Source organism: Betta splendens, chromosome 10 (genome assembly GCF_900634795.4).
Source record: "Betta splendens chromosome 10, fBetSpl5.4, whole genome shotgun sequence".
Lineage (NCBI taxonomy): Eukaryota > Metazoa > Chordata > Actinopteri > Anabantiformes > Osphronemidae > Betta > Betta splendens.
In genome coordinates, this window is record NC_040890.2 from 13,202,996 (window position 1) to 13,229,482 (window position 26,487).

The window sequence follows — 26,487 nt, forward strand, 5'->3', positions numbered from 1 at the left end:
TAAAATTAATGGTAGGATTTATTTTGTATTTACATTTAATTTTCCACATTTCAACTTATTACACTTTTCTGTTTCCACTAAAGCCTTGGAAAACAACACATTATGATATAATGTGATAAATGTTATTAGTAAATACTAGTTCAACATGCCTTTCAATTATATAAATCTTTTTATTTAGCTGATTTGGCAGAATGCACATAAAAATATTAGACATAAAGATTCATGTTCTTTCTCCATCATACCTGATCAAACCTCAGCTGTAACACTCTATTAAAACTAATTTCTTTACAAACAAATCCAAAAAAAAGTGACAATTTGCAATTGTGACATGGTTTCACATAATTATAAGCAGTGTGACAAAAAATGTACAGAAACATAAAACATGTAATTATGTAAATGACAAAATTAGCAAACAAAATATGTTTAAACCATCTTGAGCAAATGTATATTTATGGAATTTTAGAGCTAAAAGCTGCATAAATGTTCTTAACAATTAACCCAAAGGTACTGAATGTCCTTTGTTAAGTTGTCAGTTTCTAAACAGTGATTGTCTTTGCAATTATGCTATATACAAAATACTAACTATTATGTGTCATAAAGGCACAGTTTTATATTGCATATAAGCATATCCGGTTACATCACATTAAAGCATGAAAAAATAATATCACACAATCTGGTAATGTATTATTCTGTCTTGGTAAATGCATACTTTCCTTCAACGTAACTATTAATCATTGTTGTATCTCTTCTGTAAACCCTTGATACAAATTTACCACACCCTACCACATGTACTGTAGCACTGCTCTGAATATTTACTTTATTAAATGACAAACGTGCTGACAACTTGATGATAAACCTTTTGTAAAAAATCAGATGGCATATTTTCAAAAATCTGATCTATGTACAAAACTATACTTTTTATTACGTACAAATTAATCTTATTTACAATTTGAGGGGATTTAAAACAAATTCATGCACTCCTCTCTAATGACTAAAAAAATTGCTATATGTTACTGTTACTACTATTTGTAGTCAATGAGATGATTATGAACATCCCTTGGGTAATAATATACATCTGAAAACATAAGTTTGAATTATCCTCATAATTAATCTTTCTTTGGAGAGACAGATAGTTCAAGTCTTGGGAGCCTAAACCCACTTCTTGAACCACTGTCAGTGCTGGAAGATGAAGACAGTCTCGATTTTTTGGTGGGTAAAGGAACACCTGCACTTCCCTCCATCTCTGCTTCTCTGTCTTCTCCGAGTGACACTTCATATGAGCCCTTTGACTTCGAACCAAAACCTCCAAATGTGCCGAACTTCAACTTGCCTTTCTTTCCTTTAAATTTGCTCCCTCCCAAGTCTATTGAAATGTCACCACCCTCAGCTTCTAAATGTGTTGAAGGAGAACTGACTGCAAGCCCCCCCTCATCACTTAGAGAAGAAGACCGATGCCTTGATTTCTTAAACAGATCCAATGAAGCTGACTTGCCTTTAGCTGACACACTGACTCTTGGATCATCCTCTACTTCTAGTTTCCCTCCCACAGGTTCTCTGCTATGTGCGCTTAGGTCCTTTCCACTAGTACTTATTTCCACATCTGGTCCTTGAAGGTCTCCTGAACTACTGCCCTTCACCTTTGATTTTCCAAATAATTTTGGCATCTTAACTTTACCTTTGCTTTCACTTTGCTTCACCTCTGCATGAGGAACCTCAATATTTTGTGAACTGGCTTGATAACTGAGAGATGGAGTTTGTATGTTTATGTCCCTACTGCCTGCACATTCTAATTCAATATTTCTTCCACCTTCTTGGCCTTCTAGCTGGGGCAGGGCAATACCAAATTTGGGTGCTTTGATTTTGGGAAATGTCACAGTACCCTCTGGGTATTGTAGACTATCAGTTGTACTGCCTCCTGAACCACTAAGCTCTGCATCAACCTTTGCATTTGACACTTTAGTATAAGGAGTCTGTAATTTTACCTCAGGCCCTTCCAAACTGAGACTTGGACTGTCAACACCAGAACCTCCGAGAGTGGTTTTTAAGCTAGCAGATGGCAGATCCACCTCAGAAGATTTCAACCCTTCTGACAAGGAGCCATCACTTTTCAGTTTTGGTGATTTGATATCCAATTCCACATCAGGAAAATTAAGCTTACCAAAAAGTGGCTTTTTTACCTTTGTTCCTTTAACATAGATATTGGGCGTGTCCGTGTTGAGGTCTACCGCTGAAGATTCTGTTTGAATGTCAGCTTTCTTTGCCTTTCCTTTTGCTTTTGTAAGTTTAAATATACCCTTTTTCCCCTTTAAATTGATATCTGGAGCCCCTTCAATGTCTACAAAACTACCTTCTGTCTTAGAACCTGATGCTTCTCCACTGAACGTTGCTGACTTAACCTTGTAGTCAGAGCCCCCCTTTTCTGAGAATTTCATTCCAAACTTGGGACCTTTAAACTTGGGAAATGTAACACTAGTCTTTTCACCTTCCATTGTGATGCTGGGTACTGTTATGCTGGTACCTTGGTGTCCTTCAACAGCAAGTTCATGTCCTTCAAACTCTAGCTCAGGAGCTTTTGCTTCCCCTTTAGCCTTTGGAAGTGAAACACCCACATCCCCTGAAGCTGTTGGAATGCTGAAATCTCCCTGTGCAAGTGTAATGTCGGTTTCAGGGGTTTTAAACTTTTGGCCCTTAAATTTTGGTATTTTAAATTTTGACTTCTTTTCAATTGAAACATCTGGTGATGCTACTTTAACTTTAAGATTTCCACCAATGTCTGGACCCTCCAACTGTGGACCTTTCAAACCAAATTTTGGCATTTCGATTTTGGGCATGTCAAATCCAGCCTTTGGAACCTTAACATCAACCTCTGGACATTTGATGTCCACATCAGGTGCTTTGATGTCTCCCTTTATATTTGGAGCTGATACATCAACGTCCTCTTTCATTTTGGAACCTTTCACATTGAAATCCACATCTGGCAAAGATAGATTTGGCCCTGAAATTGATGGCATATTGAACTTGGGACCTTTGACATTTATATCAGGAACTTTAACGTCAATCTTTGGCTTTTTGATGTCAACGTCAGGTAAATTCACATCAACCTCTGGAGCTTTGATGGAAACATCAGGTGTTTTTAATTCTCCCTCTATTTTTGGAGCTGAAACATCCACATCGCCTTTCAGTTTAGGACCTTTCATGTTGAAATCCACAGTTGGCAAAGAGACGTTTGGTCCGGAGAATGTTGGCACTTTGAATTTAGATCCTTTGGTTTTTATGTCTGGTCCTTCGATTTCTAGCCCCGGGCCTTTCATGTCAACATCAGGTGATTTCACGTCAATTTCAGGTTTGGGAAGGTTTATGTCAACATCTGGAAATTCCACATTTGGAGTCTTTGTATTAAGTCTGGGCATTTTGAATTTAGGCAGTTTAAATCCACCTGTGTGGCCCTCAATGCTGCCATCCAGTCCTTCAGTATCGATTTCAGGACCTTCAATATCTCCTTCAACTTTTGGAAGCGAAAGATCCGTTTCTCCCTTTATTTTAGGACCTTTCAATTTTAGGTCAAACTCTGGCATCTTTGGTCCTGAAAGCTTTGGCATGGAGAATTTTAAGCCTTTGGTTTTTACGTCAGGTCCTTCAAGATCGAGTTCAGGAGCATCAATGTCAACTTCTGGTACTTCTATGTCGATTTTGCCTTTAGGAAGATTTGCACTAACATCAGGACCCTCCAACTGTGGACCTTTCATACCAAATTTTGACATTTCGATTTTGGGCATGCCGAATCCAAACTTTGGACCCTTAACATCAACTTCCGGACCTTTGATGTCCACATCAGATGATTTGATGTCTCCCTTTAAATTTGGAGCTGATACATCAACGTCCCCTTTCATTTTGGGACCTTTCACGTTGAAATCCACATCTGGCATAGATAGATTTGGCCCTGAAATTGATGGCATATTGAACTTGGGACCTTTGACATTTATATCAGGAACTTTAAAATCAATCTTTGGCTTTTTGATGTCAACGTCTGGTACAGTCACATCAACCTCTGGAGCTTTGATGGAAACATCAGGTGTTTTTATGTCTCCTTCTATTTTTGGAGTTGAAACATCCACATCACCTTTGAGTTTAGGACCCTTGATATTGAAATCCATATTTGGCATAGAGATGTTTGGTCCAGAAAACTTTGGCACTTTGAATTTAGATCCTTTGGTTTTTATGTCTGGTCCTTCGATTTCTAGCCCTGGGCCTTTCATGTCAACATCAGGTGATTTCACATCAATTTCAGGTTTGGGAAGGTTTATGTCAATAGCTGGAAATTCCACGTTTGGAGTCTTTGTATTGAGTCTGGGCATTTTGAATTTAGGCAGTTTAAATCCACCTGTGTGGCCCTCAATGCTGCCATCCAGTCCTTCAGTATCAATCTCAGGACCTTCAATGTCTCCTTCAACTTTGGGAAGTGAAACATCAGTTTCTCCTTTTATTTTAGGACCTTTCAATTTTAGGTCAAACTCTGGCATCTTTGGTCCTGAAACCTTTGGCATGGAGAATTTTAAGCCTTTGGTTTTTACATCAGGTCCTTCAAGATCGAGTTCAGGTGCATCAATGTCAACCTCTGGTACTTCTACATCGATTTTGCCTTTAGAAAGATTTGCACTAACATCTGGACCCTCCAACTGTGGACCTTTCAAACCAAATTTTGGCATTTCAATTTTGGGCATGCCAAATCCAAACTTTGGACCCTTAACATCAACTTCCGGACCTTTGAAGTCCACATCAGATGATTTGATGTCTCCCTTTAAATTTGGAGCTGATACATCAACGTCCCCTTTCATTTTGGGACCTTTCACATTGAAATCCACATCTGGCATAGATAGATTTGGCCCTGAAATTGATGGCATACTGAACTTGGGACCTTTGACATTTATATCAGGAACTTTAACATCAATCTTTGGCTTTTTGATGTCAACGTCTGGTACAGTCACATCAACGTCTGGAGCTTTGATGGAAACATCAGGTGTTTTTATGTCTCCTTCTATTTTTGGAGTTGAAACATCCATATCTCCTTTGAGTTTAGGACCTTTGATATTAAAATCCATATTTGGCAGAGAGATGTTCGGTCCTGAAAACTTTGGCACTTTGAATTTAGATCCTTTGGTTTTTATGTCTGGTCCTTCGATTTCTAGCCCTGGGCCTTTCATGTCAACATCAGGTGATTTTACATCAATTTTAGGTTTGGGAAGGTTGATGTCAACATCTGGGCATTCCACATTTGGAGTCTTTGAATTAAGTCCAGGCATTTTGAATTTTGGCAGTGTAAATCCACCTGTATGTGCCTCAACGCTGCCATCGAGTCCTTCAGTTTCAAACTCAGGACCTTCAATATCTCCTTCAACTTTTGGAAGTGAAATATCTGTTTCTCCTTTTATTTTAGGACCTTTCAATTTTAGGTCAAACTCTGGCAACTTTGGTCCTGAAAGCTTTGGCATGGAGAACTTCAAGCCTTTGGTTTTTGCATCAGGTCCCTCAATGTTAAGTTCTGGAGCATCAATGTCAACCTCTGGTACCTCTAAATCGATTTTGCCTTTAGGAAGATTTGCACTAACTTCTGGACCCTCAAACTGTGAACCTTTCCAACCAAATTTGGGCATTTGGAATTTAGGCATGTCAAATCCAGCCTTTGGACCCTTAACATCAACTTCCGGACCTTTGATGTCTACATCAGGTGATTTGATGTCTCCCTTTATATTTGGAGCTGATACGTTAACGTCCCCTTTCATTTTGGTACCTTTCAGATTAAAATCCACATCTGGCAAAGAAAACTTTGGTCCTGAAAATGAAGGTACATTGAACCTAGGACCTTTGAGTGTACCGCTTGGGCTCTCAATTTCAAGGTCTCCTCCCTTGATATCCACCTTAGGGGGTGTGACATTAATGTCACCTTTCGGTAAAGATGCATCATGTTCTGAACCTTTAACATTTGGACTTTTTCCACCAAGCGATGGGAGTCTGAATTTAGGCAATGTAAATCTACCTTTGCTTCCTTTAGTATCAAGATTAGGTCCGTGAATATCAATGTTGGGTGCATTTGTATCACTCTCGATATTTGGAACTGAATTGTCGACCCCAGCCTTTATTTTAGGCCCTTTCAAATCAATGTCAACCTCTGGAAGTTTTGGTCCAGAAAATGATGGCACATTGAACTTGGGACCTTTGACATTAATATCAGGAACTTTAACATCAATCTTTGGCTTTTTGATGTCAACGTCTGGTACATTCACATCAACCTCTGGACCTTTAATGGCAGTTTCAGGTGTTTTTAAGTCTCCCTCTATTTTTGGAGCTGAAACATCCACATCGCCTTTCAGTTTAGGACCTTTCATGTTGAAATCCACATCTGGCAAAGAGATGTTCGGTGCTGAGAATTTCGGCACTTTGAATTTAGATCCTTTGGTTTTTATGTCTGGTCCTTCGATTTCTAGTCCTGGGCCTTTTATGTCAAAATCAGGTGATTTCACATCAATTTCGGGTTTGGGAAGGTTTATGTCAACATCTGGGCATTCCACATTTGCAGTCTTTGATTTAAATACGGGCATTCTGAATTTAGGCAGTTTAAATCCACCTGTGTGGCCCTCAATGCTGCCATCCAGTCCTTCAGTATCGATTTCAGGACCTTCAATATCTCCTTCAACTTTTGGAAGTGAAACATCCGTTTCTCCCTTCATTTTAGGACCTTTCAATTTTAGGTCAAACTCTGGCATCTTTGGTCCTGAAAGCTTTGGCATGGAGAATTTTAAGCCTTTGGTTTTTACGTCAGGTCCTTCAAGATCGAGTTCAGGAGCATCAATGTCAACTTCTGGTACTTCTATGTCGATTTTGCCTTTAGGAAGATTTGCACTAACATCTGGACCCTCCAACTGTGGACCTTTCAAACCAAATTTTGGCATTTCGATTTTGGGCATGCCGAATCCAAACTTTGGACCCTTAACATCAACTTCCGGACCTTTGAAGTCCACATCAGATGATTTGATGTCTCCCTTTAAATTTGGAGCTGATACATCAACGTCCCCTTTCATTTTGGGACCTTTCACATTGAAATCCACATCTGGCATAGATAGATTTGGCCCTGAAATTGATGGCATACTGAACTTGGGACCTTTGACATTTATATCAGGAACTTTAACATCAATCTTTGGCTTTTTGATGTCAACGTCTGGTACACTAACATCGACCTCTGGAGCTTTGATGGAAACATCAGGTGTTTTTAATTCTCCCTCTATTTTTGGAGCTGAAACATCTACATCGCCTTTCAGTTTAGGACCTTTGATATTGAAATCCATATTTGGCAGAGAGATGTTTGGTCCAGAAAACTTTGGCACTTTGAATTTAGATCCTTTGGTTTTTATGTCTGGTCCTTCGATTTCTAGCCCCGGGCCTTTCATGTCAACATCAGGTGATTTCACATCAATTTCAGGTTTGGGAAGGTTTATGTCAACATCTGGAAATTCCACATTCGGAGTCTTTGTATTAAGTCTGGGCATTTTGAATTTAGGCAGTTTAAACCCACCTGTGTGGCCCTCAATGCTGCCATCCAGTCCTTCCGTATCGATTTCAGGACCTTCAATATCTCCTTCAACTTTTGGAAGCGAAACATCCGTTTCTCCCTTTATTTTAGGACCTTTCAATTTTAGGTCAAACTCTGGCATCTTTGGTCCTGAAAGCTTTGGCATGGAGAATTTTAAGCCTTTGGTTTTTACATCAGGTCCTTCAAGATCGAGTTCAGGTGCATCAATGTCAACTTCTGGTACTTCTACGTCGATTTTGCCTTTAGGAAGATTTGCACTAACATCTGGACCCTCCAACTGTGGACCTTTCAAACCAAATTTTGGCATTTCGATTTTGGGCATGCCGAATCCAAACTTTGGACCCTTAACATCAACTTCCGGACCTTTGATGTCTACATCAGATGATTTGATGTCTCCCTTTAAGTTTGGAGCTGATACATCAACGTCCCCTTTCATTTTGGGACCTTTCACATTGAAATCCACATCTGGCATAGATAGATTTGGCCCTGAAATTGATGGCATACTGAACTTGGGACCTTTGACATTTATATCAGGAACTTTAACATCAATCTTTGGCTTTTTGATGTCAACGTCTGGTACATTCACATCGACCTCTGGAGCTTTGATGGAAACATCAGGTGTTTTTATGTCTCCCTCTATTTTTGGAGTTGAAACATCCACATCGCCTTTCAGTTTAGGACCTTTGATATTGAAATCCATATTTGGCAGAGAGATGTTTGGTCCAGAAAACTTTGGCACTTTGAATTTAGATCCTTTGGTTTTTATGTCTGGTCCTTCAATTTCTAGCCCTGGGCCTTTCATGTCAACATCAGGGGTTTTCACATCAATTTCGGTTTTGGGAAGATTGATGTCAATATCTGGAAATTCCACATTTGGAGTCTTTGTATTGAGCTTGGGCATTTTGAATTTAGGCAGTTTAAATCCACCTGTGTGGCCCTCAATGCTGCCATCCAGTCCTTCAGTTTCAATCTCAGGACCTTCAATATCTCCTTCAACTTTTGGAAGTGAAATATCTGTTTCTCCTTTTATTTTAGGACCTTTTAATTTTAGGTCAAACTCTGGCATCTTTGGTCCTGAAAGCTTTGGCATGGAGAATTTTAAGCCTTTGGTTTTTACATCAGGTCCTTCAAGATTGAGTTCAGGAGCATCAATGTCAACTTCTGGTACTTCTACGTCGATTTTGCCTTTAGGAAGATTTGCACTAACATCTGGACCCTCCAACTGTGGACTTTTCACACCAAATGTTGGCATTTCGATTTTGGGCATGCCAAATCCAAACTTTGGACCCTTAACATCAACTTCCGGACCTTTGATGTCCACATCAGGTGATTTGAAATCTCCCTTTAAATTTGGAGCTGATACATCAACGTCCCCTTTCATTTTGTGACCTTTCACATTGAAATCCACATTTGGCATAGATAGATTTGGCCCTGAAATTGATGGCATACTGAACTTGGGACCTTTGACATTTATATCAGGAACTTTAACATCAGTCTTTGGCTTTTTGATGTCAACGTCTGGTACATTCACATCAACCTCTGGACCTTTAATGGCAGTTTCAGGTGTTTTTATGTCTCCTTCCAATTTTGGAACTGAAATATCCACATCACCTTTCGGTTTAGGACCTTTCATGTTGAAATCCACATCTGGTAGGGAAACACTGGGTCCTGAGAATTTTGGCACTTTGAATTTAGATCCTTTAGTTTTTATGTCTGGTCCTTCGATTTCTAGCCCTGGGCCTTTTATATCAACAACAGGTGGTTTCACATTAATTTCTGGCTTTGAAACGTTGACGTCAACATCTGGGCATTCCACATTAGCTGTCTTTGATTTAAATACGGGCATTTTAAATTTAGGCAGTTTGAATCCACCTTTGTGTCTCTCAACGCTGGCATCCAGCCCTTTAGTTTCAAGCTCAGGACCTTCAATATCTCCTTCCACTTTTGGAAGCGAAACATCCATTTCTCCCTTTACTTTAGGACCTTTCAATTTTAGGTCAAACCCTGGCATCTTTGGTCCTGAAAGCTTTGGCATGGAGAATTTTAAGCCTTTGGTTTTTACGTCAGGTCCTTCAAGATCAAGTTCAGGAGCATCAATGTCAACTTCTGGTACTTCTACGTTGATTTTGCCTTTAGGAAGATTTGCACTAACATCTGGACCCTCCAACTGTGGACCTTTCAAACCAAATTTTGGCATTTCGATTTTGGGCATGCCGAATCCAAACTTTGGACCCTTAACATCAACTTCCGGACCTTTGATGTCCACCTCAGATGATTTGATGTCTCCCTTTAAATTTGGAGCTGATACATCAACATCCCCTTTCAATTTGGAGCCTTTCACATTGAAATCCACATCTGGCATAGATAGATTTGGCCCTGAAATTGATGGCATATTGAATTTGGGACCTTTGACATTTATATCAGGAACTTTAACATCAATCTTTGGCTTTTTGATGTCAATGTCTGGTACATTCACATTAACCTCTGGACCTTTAATGGCAGTTTCAGGTGTTTTTATGTCTCCCTGTATTTTTGGAGCTGAAACATCCGCATCGCCTTTCAGTTTAGGACCTTTGACGTTGAAATCCACATCTGGCAAAGAGATGTTCGGTCCTGAGAATTTTGGGACCTTGAATTTAGATCCTTTGGTTTTAATTTCTGGTCCTTCGATTTCTAGTCCTGGGCCTTTCATGTCAACATCAGGTGATTTCACATCAATTTCGGGTTTGGGAAGATTTATGTCAACATCTGGGCATTCCACATTTGCAGTCTTTGACTTAAATACGGGCATTCTGAATTTAGGCAGTTTAAATCCACCTGTGTGGCCCTCAATGCTGCCATCCAGTCCTTCAGTTTCGATCTCAGGACCTTCAATATCTCCTTCAACTTTTGGAAGTGAAATATCTGTTTCTCCTTTTATTTTAGGACCTTTCAATTTTAGGTCAAACTCTGGCATCTTTGGTCCTGAAAGCTTTGGCATGGAGAATTTTAAGCCTTTGGTTTTTACATCAGGTCCTTCAAGATCGAGTTCAGGAGCGTCAATGTCAACTTCTGGTACTTCTACGTCGATTTTGCCTTTAGGAAGATTTGCACTAACATCTGGACCCTCCAACTGTGGACCTTTCAAACCAAATTTTGGCATTTCAATTTTGGGCATGCCGAATCCAAACTTTGGACCCTTAACATCAACTTCCGGACCTTTGATGTCAACATCAGGTGATTTGATATCTCCCTTTAAATTTGGAGCTGATACATCAACGTCCCCTTTCATTTTGGGACCTTTCACATTGAAATCCACATCTGGCATAGATAGATTTGGCCCTGAAATTGATGGCATACTGAACTTGGGGCCTTTGACATTTATATCAGGAATTTTAACGTCAATCTTTGGCTTTTTGATGTCAATGTCTGGTACATTCACATTAACCTCTGGACCTTTAATGGCAGTTTCAGGTGTTTTTATGTCTCCCTCTATTTTTGGAGCTGAAACATCCACATCGCCTTTCAGTTTAGGACCTTTCATGTTGAAATCCACATCTGGCAAAGAGATGTTCGGTGCTGAGAATTTCGGCACTTTGAATTTAGATCCTTTGGTTTTTATGTCTGGTCCTTCGATTTCTAGTCCTGGGCCTTTTATGTCAACATCGGGTGATTTCACATCAATTTCGGGTTTGGGAAGATTTATGTCAACATCTGGGCATTCCACATTTGCAGTCTTTGACTTAAATACGGGCATTCTGAATTTAGGCAGTTTAAATCCACCTGTGTGGCCCTCAATGCTGCCATCCAGTCCTTCAGTTTCGATCTCAGGACCTTCAATATCTCCTTCAATTTTTGGAAGTGAAATATCTGTTTCTCCTTTTATTTTAGGACCTTTCAATTTTAGGTCAAACTCTGGCATCTTTGGTCCTGAAAGCTTTGGCATGGAGAATTTTAAGCCTTTGGTTTTTACATCAGGTCCTTCAAGATCGAGTTCAGGAGCGTCAATGTCAACTTCTGGTACTTCTACGTCGATTTTGCCTTTAGGAAGATTTGCACTAACATCTGGACCCTCCAACTGTGGACCTTTCAAACCAAATTTTGGCATTTCGATTTTGGGCATGCCGAATCCAAACTTTGGACCCTTAACATCAACTTCTGGACCTTTGATGTCAACATCAGGTGATTTGATATCTCCCTTTAAATTTGGAGCTGATACATCAACGTCCCCTTTCATTTTGGGACCTTTCACATTGAAATCCACATCTGGCATAGATAGATTTGGCCCTGAAATTGATGGCATACTGAACTTGGGGCCTTTGACATTTATATCAGGAACTTTAACGTCAATCTTTGGCTTTTTGATGTCAATGTCTGGTACATTCACATTAACCTCTGGACCTTTAATGGCAGTTTCAGGTGTTTTTATGTCTCCCTCGACTTTTGGAGCTGAAACATCCACATCGCCTTTCAGTTTAGGACCTTTCATGTTGAAATCCACATCTGGCAAAGAGATGTTCGGTGCTGAGAATTTCGGCACTTTGAATTTAGATCCTTTGGTTTTTATGTCTGGTCCTTCGATTTCTAGTCCTGGGCCTTTTATGTCAACATCGGGTGATTTCACATCAATTTCAGGTTTGGGAAGATTTATGTCAACATCTGGGCATTCCACATTTGCAGTCTTTGACTTAAATACGGGCATTTTGAATTTAGGCAGTTTAAATCCACCTGTGTGGCCCTCAATGCTGCCATCCAGTCCTTCAGTTTCGATCTCAGGACCTTCAATATCTCCTTCAACTTTTGGAAGTGAAATATCTGTTTCTCCTTTTATTTTAGGACCTTTCAATTTTAGGTCAAATTCTGGCATCTTTGGTCCTGAAAGCTTTGGCATGGAGAATTTTAAGCCTTTGGTTTTTACATCAGGTCCTTCAAGATCGAGTTCAGGAGCGTCAATGTCAACTTCTGGTACTTCTACGTCGATTTTGCCTTTAGGAAGATTTGCACTAACATCTGGACCCTCCAACTGTGGACCTTTCAAACCAAATTTTGGCATTTCGATTTTGGGCATGCCGAATCCAAACTTTGGACCCTTAACATCAACTTCCGGACCTTTGATGTCAACATCAGGTGATTTGATATCTCCCTTTAAATTTGGAGCTGATACATCAACGTCCCCTTTCATTTTGGGACCTTTCACATTGAAATCCACATCTGGCATAGATAGATTTGGCCCTGAAATTGATGGCATACTGAACTTGGGGCCTTTGACATTTATATCAGGAACTTTAACGTCAATCTTTGGCTTTTTGATGTCAATGTCTGGTACATTCACATTAACCTCTGGACCTTTAATGGCAGTTTCAGGTGTTTTTATGTCTCCCTCGACTTTTGGAGCTGAAACATCCACATCGCCTTTCAGTTTAGGACCTTTCATGTTGAAATCCACATCTGGCAAAGAGATGTTCGGTGCTGAGAATTTCGGCACTTTGAATTTAGATCCTTTGGTTTTTATGTCTGGTCCTTCGATTTCTAGTCCTGGGCCTTTTATGTCAACATCGGGTGATTTCACATCAATTTCAGGTTTGGGAAGATTTATGTCAACATCTGGGCATTCCACATTTGCAGTCTTTGACTTAAATACGGGCATTCTGAATTTAGGCAGTTTAAATCCACCTGTGTGGCCCTCAATGCTGCCATCCAGTCCTTCAGTTTCGATCTCAGGACCTTCAATATCTCCTTCAACTTTTGGAAGTGAAATATCTGTTTCTCCTTTTATTTTAGGACCTTTCAATTTTAGGTCAAATTCTGGCATCTTTGGTCCTGAAAGCTTTGGCATGGAGAATTTTAAGCCTTTGGTTTTTACATCAGGTCCTTCAAGATCGAGTTCAGGAGCGTCAATGTCAACTTCTGGTACTTCTACGTCGATTTTGCCTTTAGGAAGATTTGCACTAACATCTGGACCCTCCAACTGTGGACCTTTCAAACCAAATTTTGGCATTTCGATTTTGGGCATGCCGAATCCAATCTTTGGACCCTTAACATCAACTTCCGGACCTTTGATGTCAACATCAGGTGATTTGATATCTCCCTTTAAATTTGGAGCTGATACATCAACGTCCCCTTTCATTTTGGGACCTTTCACATTGAAATCCACATCTGGCATAGATAGATTTGGCCCTGAAATTGATGGCATACTGAACTTGGGGCCTTTGACATTTATATCAGGAACTTTAACGTCAATCTTTGGCTTTTTGATGTCAATGTCTGGTACATTCACATTAACCTCTGGACCTTTAATGGCAGTTTCAGGTGTTTTTATGTCTCCCTCTATTTTTGGAGCTGAAACATCCACATCGCCTTTCAGTTTAGGACCTTTCATGTTGAAATCCACATCTGGCAAAGAGATGTTCGGTGCTGAGAATTTCGGCACTTTGAATTTAGATCCTTTGGTTTTTATGTCTGGTCCTTCGATTTCTAGTCCTGGGCCTTTTATGTCAACATCGGGTGATTTCACATCAATTTCGGGTTTGGGAAGATTTATGTCAACATCTGGGCATTCCACATTTGCAGTCTTTGACTTAAATACGGGCATTCTGAATTTAGGCAGTTTAAATCCACCTGTGTGGCCCTCAATGCTGCCATCCAGTCCTTCAGTTTCGATCTCAGGACCTTCAATATCTCCTTCAACTTTTGGAAGTGAAATATCTGTTTCTCCTTTTATTTTAGGACCTTTCAATTTTAGGTCAAACTCTGGCATCTTTGGTCCTGAAAGCTTTGGCATGGAGAATTTTAAGCCTTTGGTTTTTACATCAGGTCCTTCAAGATCGAGTTCAGGAGCATCAATGTCAACTTCTGGTACTTCCACGTCGATTTTGCCTTTAGAAAGATTTGCACTAACATCTGGACCCTCCAACTGTGGACCTTTCAAACCAAATTTTGGCATTTCGATTTTGGGCATGCCGAATCCAAACTTTGGACCCTTAACATCAGCTTCCGGACCTTTGATGTCCACATCAGATGATTTGATGTCTCCCTTTAAATTTGGAGCTGATACATCAATGTCCCCTTTCATTTTGGGACCTTTCACATTGAAATCCACATCTGGCATAGATAGATTTGGCCCTGAAATTGATGGCATACTGAACTTGGGGCCTTTGACATTTATATCAGGAACTTTAACGTCAATCTTTGGCTTTTTGGTGTCAATGTCTGGTACATTCACATTAACCTCTGGACGTTTAATGGCAGTTTCAGGTGTTTTTATGTCTCCCTCGACTTTTGGAGCTGAAACATCCACATCGCCTTTCAGTTTAGGACCTTTCATGTTGAAATCCACATCTGGCAAAGAGATGTTCGGTGCTGAGAATTTCGGCACTTTGAATTTAGATCCTTTGGTTTTTATGTCTGGTCCTTCGATTTCTAGTCCTGGGCCTTTCATGTCAACATCAGGTGATTTCACTTCAATTTCGGGTTTTGGAAGGTTTATGTCAACATCTGGGCATTCCACATTTGCAGTCTTTGATTTAAATACGGGCATTCTGAATTTAGGCAGTTTAAATCCACCTGTGTGTCCCTCAATGCTGCCATCCAGTCCTTCAGTATCGATTTCAGGACCTTCAATATCTCCTTCAACCTTTGGAAGCGAAACATCAGTTTCTCCCTTTATTTTAGGACCTTTCAATTTTAGGTCAAACTCTGGCATCTTTGGTCCTGAAAGCTTTGGCATTGAGAATTTTAAGCCTTTTGTTTTTACATCAGGTCCTTCAAGATCAAGTTCAGGAACATCAATGTCAACTTCTGGTACTTCCACGTCGATTTTGCCTTTAGGAAGATTTGCACTAACATCTGGACCCTCCAACTGTGGACCTTTCAAACCAAATTTTGGCATTTCGATTTTGGGCATGCTGAATCCAAACTTTGGACCCTTAACATCAACTTCCGGACCTTTGATATCAACATCAGGCGATTTGATGTCTCCCTTTAAATTTGGAGCTGATACATCAACGTCCCCTTTCATTTTGGGACCTTTCACATTGAAATCTACATCTGGCATAGATAGATTTGGCCCTGAAATTGATGGCATACTGAACTTTGGAGCTTTGACATTTATATCAGGAACTTTAACATCAATCTTTGGCTTTTTGATGTCAACGTCTGGTAAATTCACATCAACCTCTGGACCTTTAATGGCAGTTTCAGGTGTTTTTATGTCTCCCTCTATTTTTGGAGCTGAAACATCCACATCAACTTTCGGTTTAGGACCTTTCATGTGGAAATCCACATCTGGCAGGGAAACACTGGGTCCTGAGAATTTTGGCACTTTGAATTTAGATCCTTTGGTTTTTATGTCTGGTCCTTCGATTTCTAGCCCTGGGCCTTTCATGTCAAAATCAGGGGCTTTCACATCAATTTCGGGCTTGGGAAGGTTTATGTCAACATCTGGGCATTCCACATTTGCAGTATTTGATTTAAATACAGGCATTTTGAATTTAGGCAGTTTAATTCCACCTGTGTGGCCCTCAATGCTGCCATCCAGTCCTTCAGTATCGATTTCAGGACCTTCAATATCTCCTTCAACTTTTGGAAGCGAAAGATCCGTTTCTCCCTTTATTTTAGGACCTTTCAATTTTAGGTCAAACTCTGGCATCTTTGGTCCTGAAAACTTTGGCATGGAGAATTTTAAGCCTTTGGTTTTTATATCAGGTCCTTCAAGATCGAGTTCAGGAGCATCAATGTCAACCTTTGGTACTTCTACGTCGATTTTGCCTTTGGGAAGATTTGCACTAACATCTGGACCCTCCAACTGTGGACCTCTCAAACCAAATTTTGGCATTTCGATTTTGGGCATGCCGAATCCAAACTTTGGACCCTTAACATCAACTTCCGGACCTTTGATATCAACATCAGATGATTTGATGTCTCCCTTTAAATTTGGAGCTGATAAATCAACGTCCCCTTTTATTTTGGGACTTTTCACATTAATATCCACATCCGGCATAGATAGATTTGGCCCTGAAATTGATGGCATATTGAACTTGGGACCTTTGACATTTATATCAGGAACTTTAACATCAATCTTTGGCTTTTTGATGTCAATGTCTGGTACAGTCACATTAACTTCTGGACCTTTAATGGCAGTTTCAGGTGTTTTTATGTCTCCCTCGACTTTTGGAGCTGAAACATCCACATCGCCTTTCAGTTTAGGACCTTTCATGTTGAAATCCACATCTGGCAAAGAGACGCTCGGTCCTGAGAATTTTGGCACTTTGAATTTAGATCCTTTGGTTTTTATGTCTGGTCCTTCGATTTCTAGCCCTGGGCCTTTCATGTCAACATCAGGTGATTTCACATTAGTTTCCAGTTTTGGAAGGTTTATGTCAACATCTGGGCATTCCACATTTTCGGTCTTTGACTTAAATACGGGCATTCTGAATTTAGGCAGTTTAAATCCACCTGTGTGGCCCTCAATGCTGCCATCCAGTCCTTCAGTATCGATTTCAGGACCTTCAATATCTCCTTCAACTTTTGGTAGCGAAACATCCGTTTCTCCCTTTATTTTAGGACCTTTCAATTTTAGGTCAAACTCTGGCATCTTTGGTCCTGAAAGCTTCGGCATGGAGAATTTTAAGCCTTTGGTTTTTACATCAGGTCCTTCAAGATCGAGTTCAGGAGCATCAATGTCAACTTCTGGTACTCCTACGTCGACTTTGCCTTTAGGAAGATTTGCACTAACATCTGGACCCTCCAACTGTGGACCTTTCAAACCAAATTTTGGCATTTCGATTTTGGGCATGCCGAATCCAAACTTTGCACCCTTAACATCAACTTCCGGACCTTTGATATTAACATCAGATGATTTGATGTCTCCCTTTAAATTTGGAGCTGATACATCAACGTCCCCTTTCATTTTGTGACCTTTCACATTGAAATCCACATCTGGCATAGATAGATTTGGCCCTGAAATTGATGGCATACTGAACTTGGGGCCTTTGACATTTATATCAGGAACTTTAATATCAATCTTTGGCTTCTTCATGTCAATGTCTGGTACATTCACATTAACCTCTGGACCTTTAATGGCAGTTTCAGGTGTTTTTATGTCTCCCTGTATTTTTGGAGCTGAAACATCCGCATCGCCTTTCAGTTTAGGACCTTTGACGTTGAAGTCCAAATCTGGCAAAGAGACGTTCGGTCCTGAGAATTTTGGGACCTTGAATTTAGATCCTTTGGATTTTATGTCTGGTCCTTCGATTTCTAGCCCTGAGCCTTTCATGTCAACATCACGGGATTTCACATCAATTTCAGATTTGGGAAGGCTCATGTCAACATCTGGGCTTTCAACATCTAGAGGTTTTGATTTAAATCCAGGTATTTTCATCTTAGGCAGTTTAAATCCATCTGTGTGGCCCTCAACACTGACATCCAGTCCTTCTGTTTTGATCCCAGGACCTTCAATGTTTCCTTCAACTTTTGGTAGCGAAATATCAGTTTCTCCTTTTAGTTTTGGACCTTTCAAATTTAGGTCAAACTCTGGCATCTTTGGTCCTGAAAGCTTTGGCATGGAGAATTTTAAGCCTTTGGTTTTTACATCCGGTCCTTCAAGATCGAGTTCAGGAGCATCAATGTCAACTTCTGGTACTTCTACGTCGATTTTGCCTTTAGGAAGATTTGCACTAACATCTGGACCCTCCAACTGTGGACCTTTCAAACCAAATTTTGGCATTTCGATTTTGGGCATGCCGAATCCAAACTTTGGACCCTTAACATCAACTTCTGGACCTTTGATGTTCACATCAGATGATTTGATGTCACCTTTTAAATTTGGAGCTGATACATCAATGTCCCCTTTCATTTTGTGACCTTTCACATTGAAATCCACATCTGGCATAGATAGATTTGGCCCTGAAATTGATGGCATATTGAATTTGGGACCTTTGACATTTATATCAGGAACTTTAACATCAATCTTCTGCTTTTTGATGTCAACGTCAGGTACATTCACATCAACCTCTGGACCTTTAATGGCAGTTTCAGGTGTTTTTATGTCTCCCTCCATATTTGGAACTGAAATATCCACATCACCTTTCAGTTTAGGACCTTTCATGTTGAAATCCACATCTGGCAGGGAAACACTGGGTCCTGAGAATTTTGGCACTTTGAATTTAGATCCTTTGGTTTTTATGTCTGGTCCTTCAATTTCTAGCCCTGGGCCTTTTATGTCAACATCAGGTGATTTCACATCGCTTTCGGGTTTGGGAAGATTGATGTCAATATCTGGGCCTTCTACATTTGGAGTCTTCTTGCCAAAAATGGGAATTTTGAATTTAGGCAGATTAAATCCTCCCAATCCTTCAATATCAATCTCAGGACCTTCTCCTTCCACTTTTGGAAGTGAAACATCTGTTTCTCCCTTTATTTTAGGACCTTCAAACTTCATGTCCAATTCTGGCATCTTTGGTCCTGAAATCTTAGGCCCAGTGAATTTTGAGTCCTTTGCTGTCACATCGGGTCTTTCAATGTGAAGCTCTGGAGCTTTAACATCAACCTTTGGTACTTTTGCCTCAATTTTAGCTTCAGGAATAATTGCACTAACATCTGGACCCTCAAACTGTGGACCTTTCAAGCCAACTTTTGGCATTTCGGTTTTGGGCATGCCGAATCCAGCCTTTGGCACCTTAACATCAACCTCAAGATCTTTGATGTCCACATCCGTTGCTTTGATGTCTCCTTTTACATTTGGAGCTGATACATTAATGTCCCCTGTAATTTTGGGACCTTTCAGACTGAAATCCTGATCCGGTATAAACATTTCTGACCCTGAAATCGATGGCTTAATAAATTTAGTACTTTTTAGACTTATTTCAGGTACTTCAGTTTCAACTTCTGGTACTTTCACATCAATCTCTGGACCTTTGATGGTCACGTCAGGTAATGTGTCATCTTTGGAAAGGTTGATATGAACACCAGGGACTTTAGTATCAACTCTAAAACCTTTTACTTGTTCTTCATTGTTTGGAAGTGAAACAGCCTGTCCCTCACTTTTAGGATCTTTTATTTGTATTTTGGAGCTTTCAATAATAGCATCTGGAGCTTTAACCTCAACAGTTTTGCCAACGTCTGCACCTTTAACGTCTATTTTAGAACCCTTCAGTGTTATATCCCGACCTAGGGATGAAGTTGCTCCCTCTGAAAGACTTAAAGCTGTTCCTTTAAGTCCTGCACTTGGAGGTTTGATCTGCATACTTGTCTTCTTAATGTCTAGTTCTGTTGTTTGCCCCACCTTGTATGGCGAAGGTCCAGAAATATCTGCATCACCACTGACTGTAACTTCAACACTAGTTCCCTCGTTTTTCATTTTCTTCATTCCAAATCCAGGCATCCCAGCGGTTGACATTGTTTTGCCACTCATATTGATCTCGGTTTCATAGCCTGGAACATCTGTGACTATTGCAGAAGCTTTCTTTGCACTTGTCAGGTTGACATCAGTTTTATCTTTTAACTTTGAACTTGTTAGGCTGACATCCATACCTTCTACTGAAATCTTCCCTGACTCAGGGGAACATCCTGAGGTTACACTGCCTGTTGTTATTGATGACCCAAATATTTTAAAACCCCCCTGTTCACTATCAATACCTGTGGAACCTCCATCAAGTCTGACTCCATCAGTGCTGCCTGATCCCTTTGCCTGTGGGCGAGTGATGGTAATTTCAGATATAGCTTTTTCACCTAAGCTGGCGCTGCTTCCTTCCTCTGCATCTCCCCCTAGTCCAAAGGTAACATGACCATGACCTGTGTTTTTTCTGTCTTTTAATGTTGTGCTTTTGTCTGACATTTGAGTGTTTACATCTCCTTGTTCTGTACTCTTTGAGATCCCAAAACCTCCTTGTTCTTTACCCACCGTTACTCCAAAGTTAGGCCCTTGAAATCTGCCACCTGTACCACTTTCTATTTCTACATCTCTTGTAATTGTTGCAGTCTTTACTGTTGAGCGTACATGTGGCCCGGTGTAAGAAATATTGCTTGTATCAAATACACCCTCCTCTCCACCTTCTTTACCTGAAAGACTCTCATGAGTGATTTTGATACTAGGAGAACCATCTGCAGACTCGTGTCTTATCCCCTTGAACCCTGGGCTTGAAAGCTCAAGTTGCTCGCTTATGCCGCTTGGCATGTCCACAGTGTAGGTAGTGATGCGACGGGTGATGGTAGTAATTGTGCTGCCATCACTACTGGTGCTGCTGTGACGCTCCGTGCGAACATCTACTCCCTCTGCAAGGTCTTCAGACTTCAGCCTTGGTTTGATCTTTTTTGTGTATATTCTCTTATAGTCCTCATCATCCCCACTCTAATTTTAGAAAAACAGAGGAAGGAATATAAAATTATTGTATTCTGTTAAGTAGATTTACTACAAACAATTCATGGAACTAAACCAACTTACAAGAATGATGTCTGGACTTGAACCTCCATACCGTGTCTTCCCTTCCCATGTCAGTGTACCTATTGGTGAACGGCATGGTGTACTCAAGGGAGATGAGTAAGGGGATTTTTCTCCTCTGTTTTGTAGTTTCAGTCCAACTTTGTGCCGGTTCAGTGTCTTCAGTAATTCAGCTGTCTCCTGTGAGCTCATATTGTCAAAGTAGATAGTGGCACCAACAATATGGTCACCTGTGATACAGCAGTTACAATTAGTAAAATAATAAATATTATTAAGCACGTAAATCACAGTGATCTACCATTATAATTATTAATAAAAGAGAGAGAAGAGAAATTAGTACCTTCATGTACTCTTCCAGACCGCCCTGCGGGTGACTCCCCTTTCACCTCTTTAACGAGAATCTCTCCTCCAGTTGTCTGCTCAATGGTCAGTCCAGATTTGTCTGGACCTTCCCAGTCTGCAAAGAGTACCTCCCTGGTTTCTTCCTCTTCAGCCATCTGTAAACAATAGTGCAATTATTTAAGAGAAAAAAATGTTGGCTAGTTCTTGTGCATTTACAACCAGGCATACAAATGTAAAAACATAATAATAACAATTGTGTATAATGTGTATTATGTAATTGTAGAACTGGGACTTTTATGAGGTTTATGAAATACCTTGTATTTGCTTTTCTCTGTATTAGCCCTGGTGTGGTGGGACTCTCCGTTTGTTTTCCTATAAAAAAAACAGCGATAACTATTAAACCAAGAAACAAAAAGCTTAATATTTTTATTCATTTTGTTTTGAGTAGATCTGGCTTGTAGAGTTCAATTGTGAACACTAGATGGTGATAAAATCATTCCAGAAACACAGACACTACTTTCCAAAAAAGCATCACCTCTCTCTTTCTCTCTTAGGCATTCTGTGTTTAGGACATTTGGTTGGAGTCAGGCCACACCCAACCCGAAGGAAAGCAACCCAATCCCGTGCCTACACCCCAGCTCCAATGTCAATAGATAGAACAATGATGGTTAAAGCTGCCTTTCTTCAAGACAAAACACACACGCACATGCAGAAATGCACATTAACCTATACTGCACAATAAAAAGTTAATACAAGTGCATTCTGTCAGTGGCTGATGGAGCAACATCAGTCTAGGCTCATTATGTATACCTATTCTATTTTAAGCACATTATTGTAACTATCATAATGAAACATTCTTCTCAGACTTACATCTTGCCAAACATTCCAACTAGATTTTTAATGTGTGTAATGATGTGTCATGCTTTACTGCTTAACTACTTGAATTGATCATAACAACAACAACCAACACTGGATGCAACGTGGACAGACAGGGATTTCACTATCTTCATCACTAAACTACATCCCTATTTTGAGCATACCAAGATACCACCTCTGGGTGTATTATTAGGGACATGTGTTGCTAAGATCATGCATTTTAAGCTGTTGATGGCCAAATTTGCACACTGGACATTGACAATGCAACAAGCTTACAAACTAGTCCTAACGTGGCCATGAATTGAAGGAAGTCAGTCAAAGTCAGTTATGTAGTTTTTGCAAATCCTGGACTGAGATAAATTATGTTCCGTTGCATGTAACCTACTCTAGTGAGCACAAATCCCATCCTCATTACCTGAGTCTGTCACACTGTAAGATAAAAAGCTGCTGGATACAAGCAGAACCTGAAGCAAAGATAAAGAAACAGCTGTTTCAGGAGTGTCTGTAACATGCATCAGGCACTTGGCGGCCATCTGTCACTGTCATCACACTGCCAATTTAGATTATTTTATCTCTGCAGGTTAGAAGAGTGCATTTGTTGGAGAGACTAGTTTATTGGAAAACAATCATATAATGTAAAATTCAGATTTGTAGTGGTGTTATCACGTTATCATTAGCACAGGTGCCTAAACTTTACAGACAAAAAAGTTTAAAAAGCCAAACAGCGCCTGTGTGTGCATCTATTAAAAGATAAAACTAAACATCTTGCAAATAAAATGAACAATTTATCTTAAGTTAGGATTTTCAATTAAGAAAAATTGAAAAACTGACAGCCTGTCAGGGCCAAAGATGCATAACAAGCAAGGTTCCCAATTAAAATACTCCACTAAGTGAACTGAGGATACTTTGGAAATAAATAGAACGCCTTGTATTTAAAATAGCTAAAATAAAAACAGTCAGAAAGAAGAAGAAAAAGAAAATTAAAAAGTGAAAGTCATAATGTGAGACACAGGAACTGGCCAAGATGACACCAACCACCAAACAGGAATCCACAACCTGAATTCCTTCTCTCTCATTCGCTCTTAATCTCATTGTGCCTGTCAATGGGACTCAACTCCATCTAAAAACACGTATTTAGATCCACAACATTATAAATGCATGAAATGCAACTGCGTTGTTTGAACATGGGGCAATCAAGGCGCCGTGTGATACCAAAAGCCCAGCTGTAGCCAATTAGCTCGAGTAGATCAAATTCCTCTGGGCCGACTGACACAACCTGTTATCTCATTTCAGCCCGGCACTTCTCATCCCAGTCTGAGAGGATGTGAAACAAACCAAAAGAATTTGTGTTTTCCACATAGGCCACAGCGCTGGTCATATCACATCCACCTCCTCTCTTTTCTGTCAATCACAACAGAAGGCGCACAGCATTTTCATAAGCTAGGTGTCCCCACATCAATGAACTTCTCAGAGATTATTTTCATGACATAAATACTGTCACAAAGACAACCTGAGGAAACATAAGATTTTACTGTTAATGTGATACTATTTGCTGTTCTCTCAACGTTGAATCCCTGTGCATCTATTTATTTTCATACTACTAATACTGAGATCATTTTACACATAAATGTGTTTTTATCTTGCTATTTTTTGCTTCTTTTAATCACGAGTCAACTATTTGTTTCTGGTTCACACAACCTTGACATGATTCTGGCAGCACAATGTACAGCAGAGCCATGGTTTAGAGCAATATAGAAGGAAAGCTAGAAACCTAGAGAGGCGGAAGGAGGAAGTTGTTAAAATAATGAAAGTAAGCAATCAAGAAATAAAGAGGAATAGTTGGTTGTATATATAGCTGTCAGAGCTCACTCACTACAATCTGTAAAGTATTTCCTCATGAGTCAAGTTAGAAGTGAAGCTAACTACATTAACTATGTTTTAAAAAGACCAAAGCATGTTGCATGAAGATCCAAGTAATAAGGAATCCTCTCTTATTGTGATCATGAGACCGGGATGCAGTCAGTGACAGCATGGCAATCAACCGCTCAAATCATCTTTCTGTTTCATTTCTTCAACTTTCTAAGCTGAGAGTGACATCCCTGATGTCACATGTCCTTAAATTAGGCCAAGTGATATCATCAAGCATACTTGAAAAGCGCTGAAGGAAACTACAGAGGCAGACAGCAGTTTAGAGTGAAGGGAGAAAGACAGGCTCAACTATCTATCATGTTTTATTGCAGCCTGGTATGTGTGTTGAGCAAGGGGGGGGAGTGGATAACCCTCCAGACAAAAGCCTCTGTTAACTGGAGTACAACCACAGAACATTTCTGGATACGCCTCTCTTATGGCTAGACACGGGCCTGCAGAGGCTACATGCTGTTTGGTCTTAGCATGACCTTTTCTTCCCTCAGTAGGAATAAACCGTGCACCGGGGCCAAGTGCGAATAGTCAAAAAAAAAGCGTGAGCTCGGCGCGCTGGCGACGAGGCGGTCTCACGAGAGGAGGAAAGGGGTTTCAAGCGGAACAGGTGGTCGCTGGGGGAGAAAAGAGGGGTGTAAAACAGGCACAGGGAGCAGGAGTAGCCCAGTGTCAGGTTTCCACATGGAGGCACGACCCTCCAGGTTCACAGGAGGCTTTGCACCAGACATTCCAACAGAAGTTTGCTGTCTGGACACATAACAACGGTTTTTGAGGGACCGCAGGAAGTGAAATAGAAATAAACACTTACCTCGGATTGCTCAAGCGAAGCTGAGGGCTTCAGTCTGATGCTGATGCTGCCGCTTTCTCGACTTCTGTTGACAAAAACAAAGGATCAGGGTTTACTCAGTGTGACTTTTGAACGACATTAACATAAATGAATGCTGCCTTAAAGTAAATAGCATCGTTGATAGAAAACGCACCTAATGTGAATTCATCACATTCATTTTGTCATGTGCAGAATTTGCTCAGGTCATTGTAGAGAACATTGTCAATAGAACCTCAGTGAAGTTTTCAGAGGCTGTAATGATTAACCAGCCAACAGTAGCAGTAGTGTCTCAGCTGAGTAATTATATGACACACTCCTCAAGTCAATATGTGCACCATGTGACTGCAAATGACACGAGAGCTGAAGGAATCCATTAAAACACTTTATAAATTCTTCGGTTTAAAATTTGTTTGATAAATGTATGTGTATGTATGATGCAATTTTTTTTTACTTTCAACTGTTGCAACTTGCAACTAGTGTTGCTTCAGTCCATGGGTACATTGTGAAGGCTTCTCTTTGTCAGTCCCAGTACAAACAGAGCCAGACTTGGTGAGTGTGCAGACAGGCATTTGCCAGTGGGAACATGTCCCTCACAAAGATTCTTCTAACAGACTCCGCAACCCCATCATTACCCCCTCCCCAGTACTCCATGTTCAATAAACACCAGTGCTCATTATTTAGGGAAGGTTATGCCAAATTAAATTATTTTCTAAACAGGTTTTAAATGCACTAAATGCTCTGAGGAGAAAGTGAGTAAATATGCTCTTATGCTTATCCTATGCGCTAGTGGAAACAGTGGGAGGCTTTTAAAAGGCCTCAGGGTTTTGCCCAGAAGTAAATTCTTGTTACATTTTGAACTGGTTCTTCACTAAAAAGCACAGATCGGAGTTGGGAGGCGTGAGAGCGAGTATGTAGGTGATGTTATGTTTGTGCAGGGAGACGCCAGCTGTGCGCAGCGATGCCGAAACTGAATTATTAAAGTGCATGTGACATGTGACTTTTGGGAACATCACCAAAAGCAAACTCACACACTGATGTGAGCAGCAATATTTACAATAGTTCTATTGGAGTAAACAAACTCAAAACATAAGGAATACGCCTCACCCTCTGCACACAGCGCCTCGGCCACACCGCACACATGAACAGGCCCGTGTGTGCACAGTAAGCGCCAGCGCCGTCGCCAATGCAGTGCAGCGCGAATGCAAACACATTTCTTGAAACGCTCCACATGACAGTCCAAGGTGGGCCGCACTGATTTGGCCTCCGTGTGTGCTGCGCACAGAGGGAGCAGCTCAGAGCGCTGCCCCACCCAGGCCTCCAGTCACACACATTCCTTGATAGAGTTGTCAGGCCAACTGGAAGAGAGCCCGGCCTCTCCCCACGGTGACTAACTGCAAAGAAATGTCCTCTTTCTCCCTCTCGCGCCGACTGGAGCTCCGCTCCACGCTGCCCACCCTGCGCCCAGCCTGAGCACAGTCAGTCCACCACACCCCCTGCTCAAATAAACAAGGCGGCCACATTCTG

General features: G+C 40.6%; 1 protein-coding gene across 1 annotated transcript in view; it reads right to left on the reverse strand.

Annotated features, from left to right (window-relative positions):
* Positions 1-26,487, reverse strand: part of ahnak (AHNAK nucleoprotein) — a 31,210-nt gene continuing 4,723 nt past the window's right edge. The window contains exons 2-6 of the mRNA XM_055512549.1: positions 24,946-25,009; positions 21,656-21,713; positions 21,340-21,496; positions 21,003-21,229; positions 1-20,909 (exon numbers count right to left, since the gene is read on the reverse strand). Coding sequence (XP_055368524.1) covers positions 1,107-20,909; positions 21,003-21,229; positions 21,340-21,496 — 20,187 coding nt within the window. The 5' untranslated portion in view covers positions 21,656-21,713; positions 24,946-25,009 and the 3' untranslated portion in view covers positions 1-1,106. The remainder of the gene's footprint in view (positions 20,910-21,002; positions 21,230-21,339; positions 21,497-21,655; positions 21,714-24,945; positions 25,010-26,487) is intronic.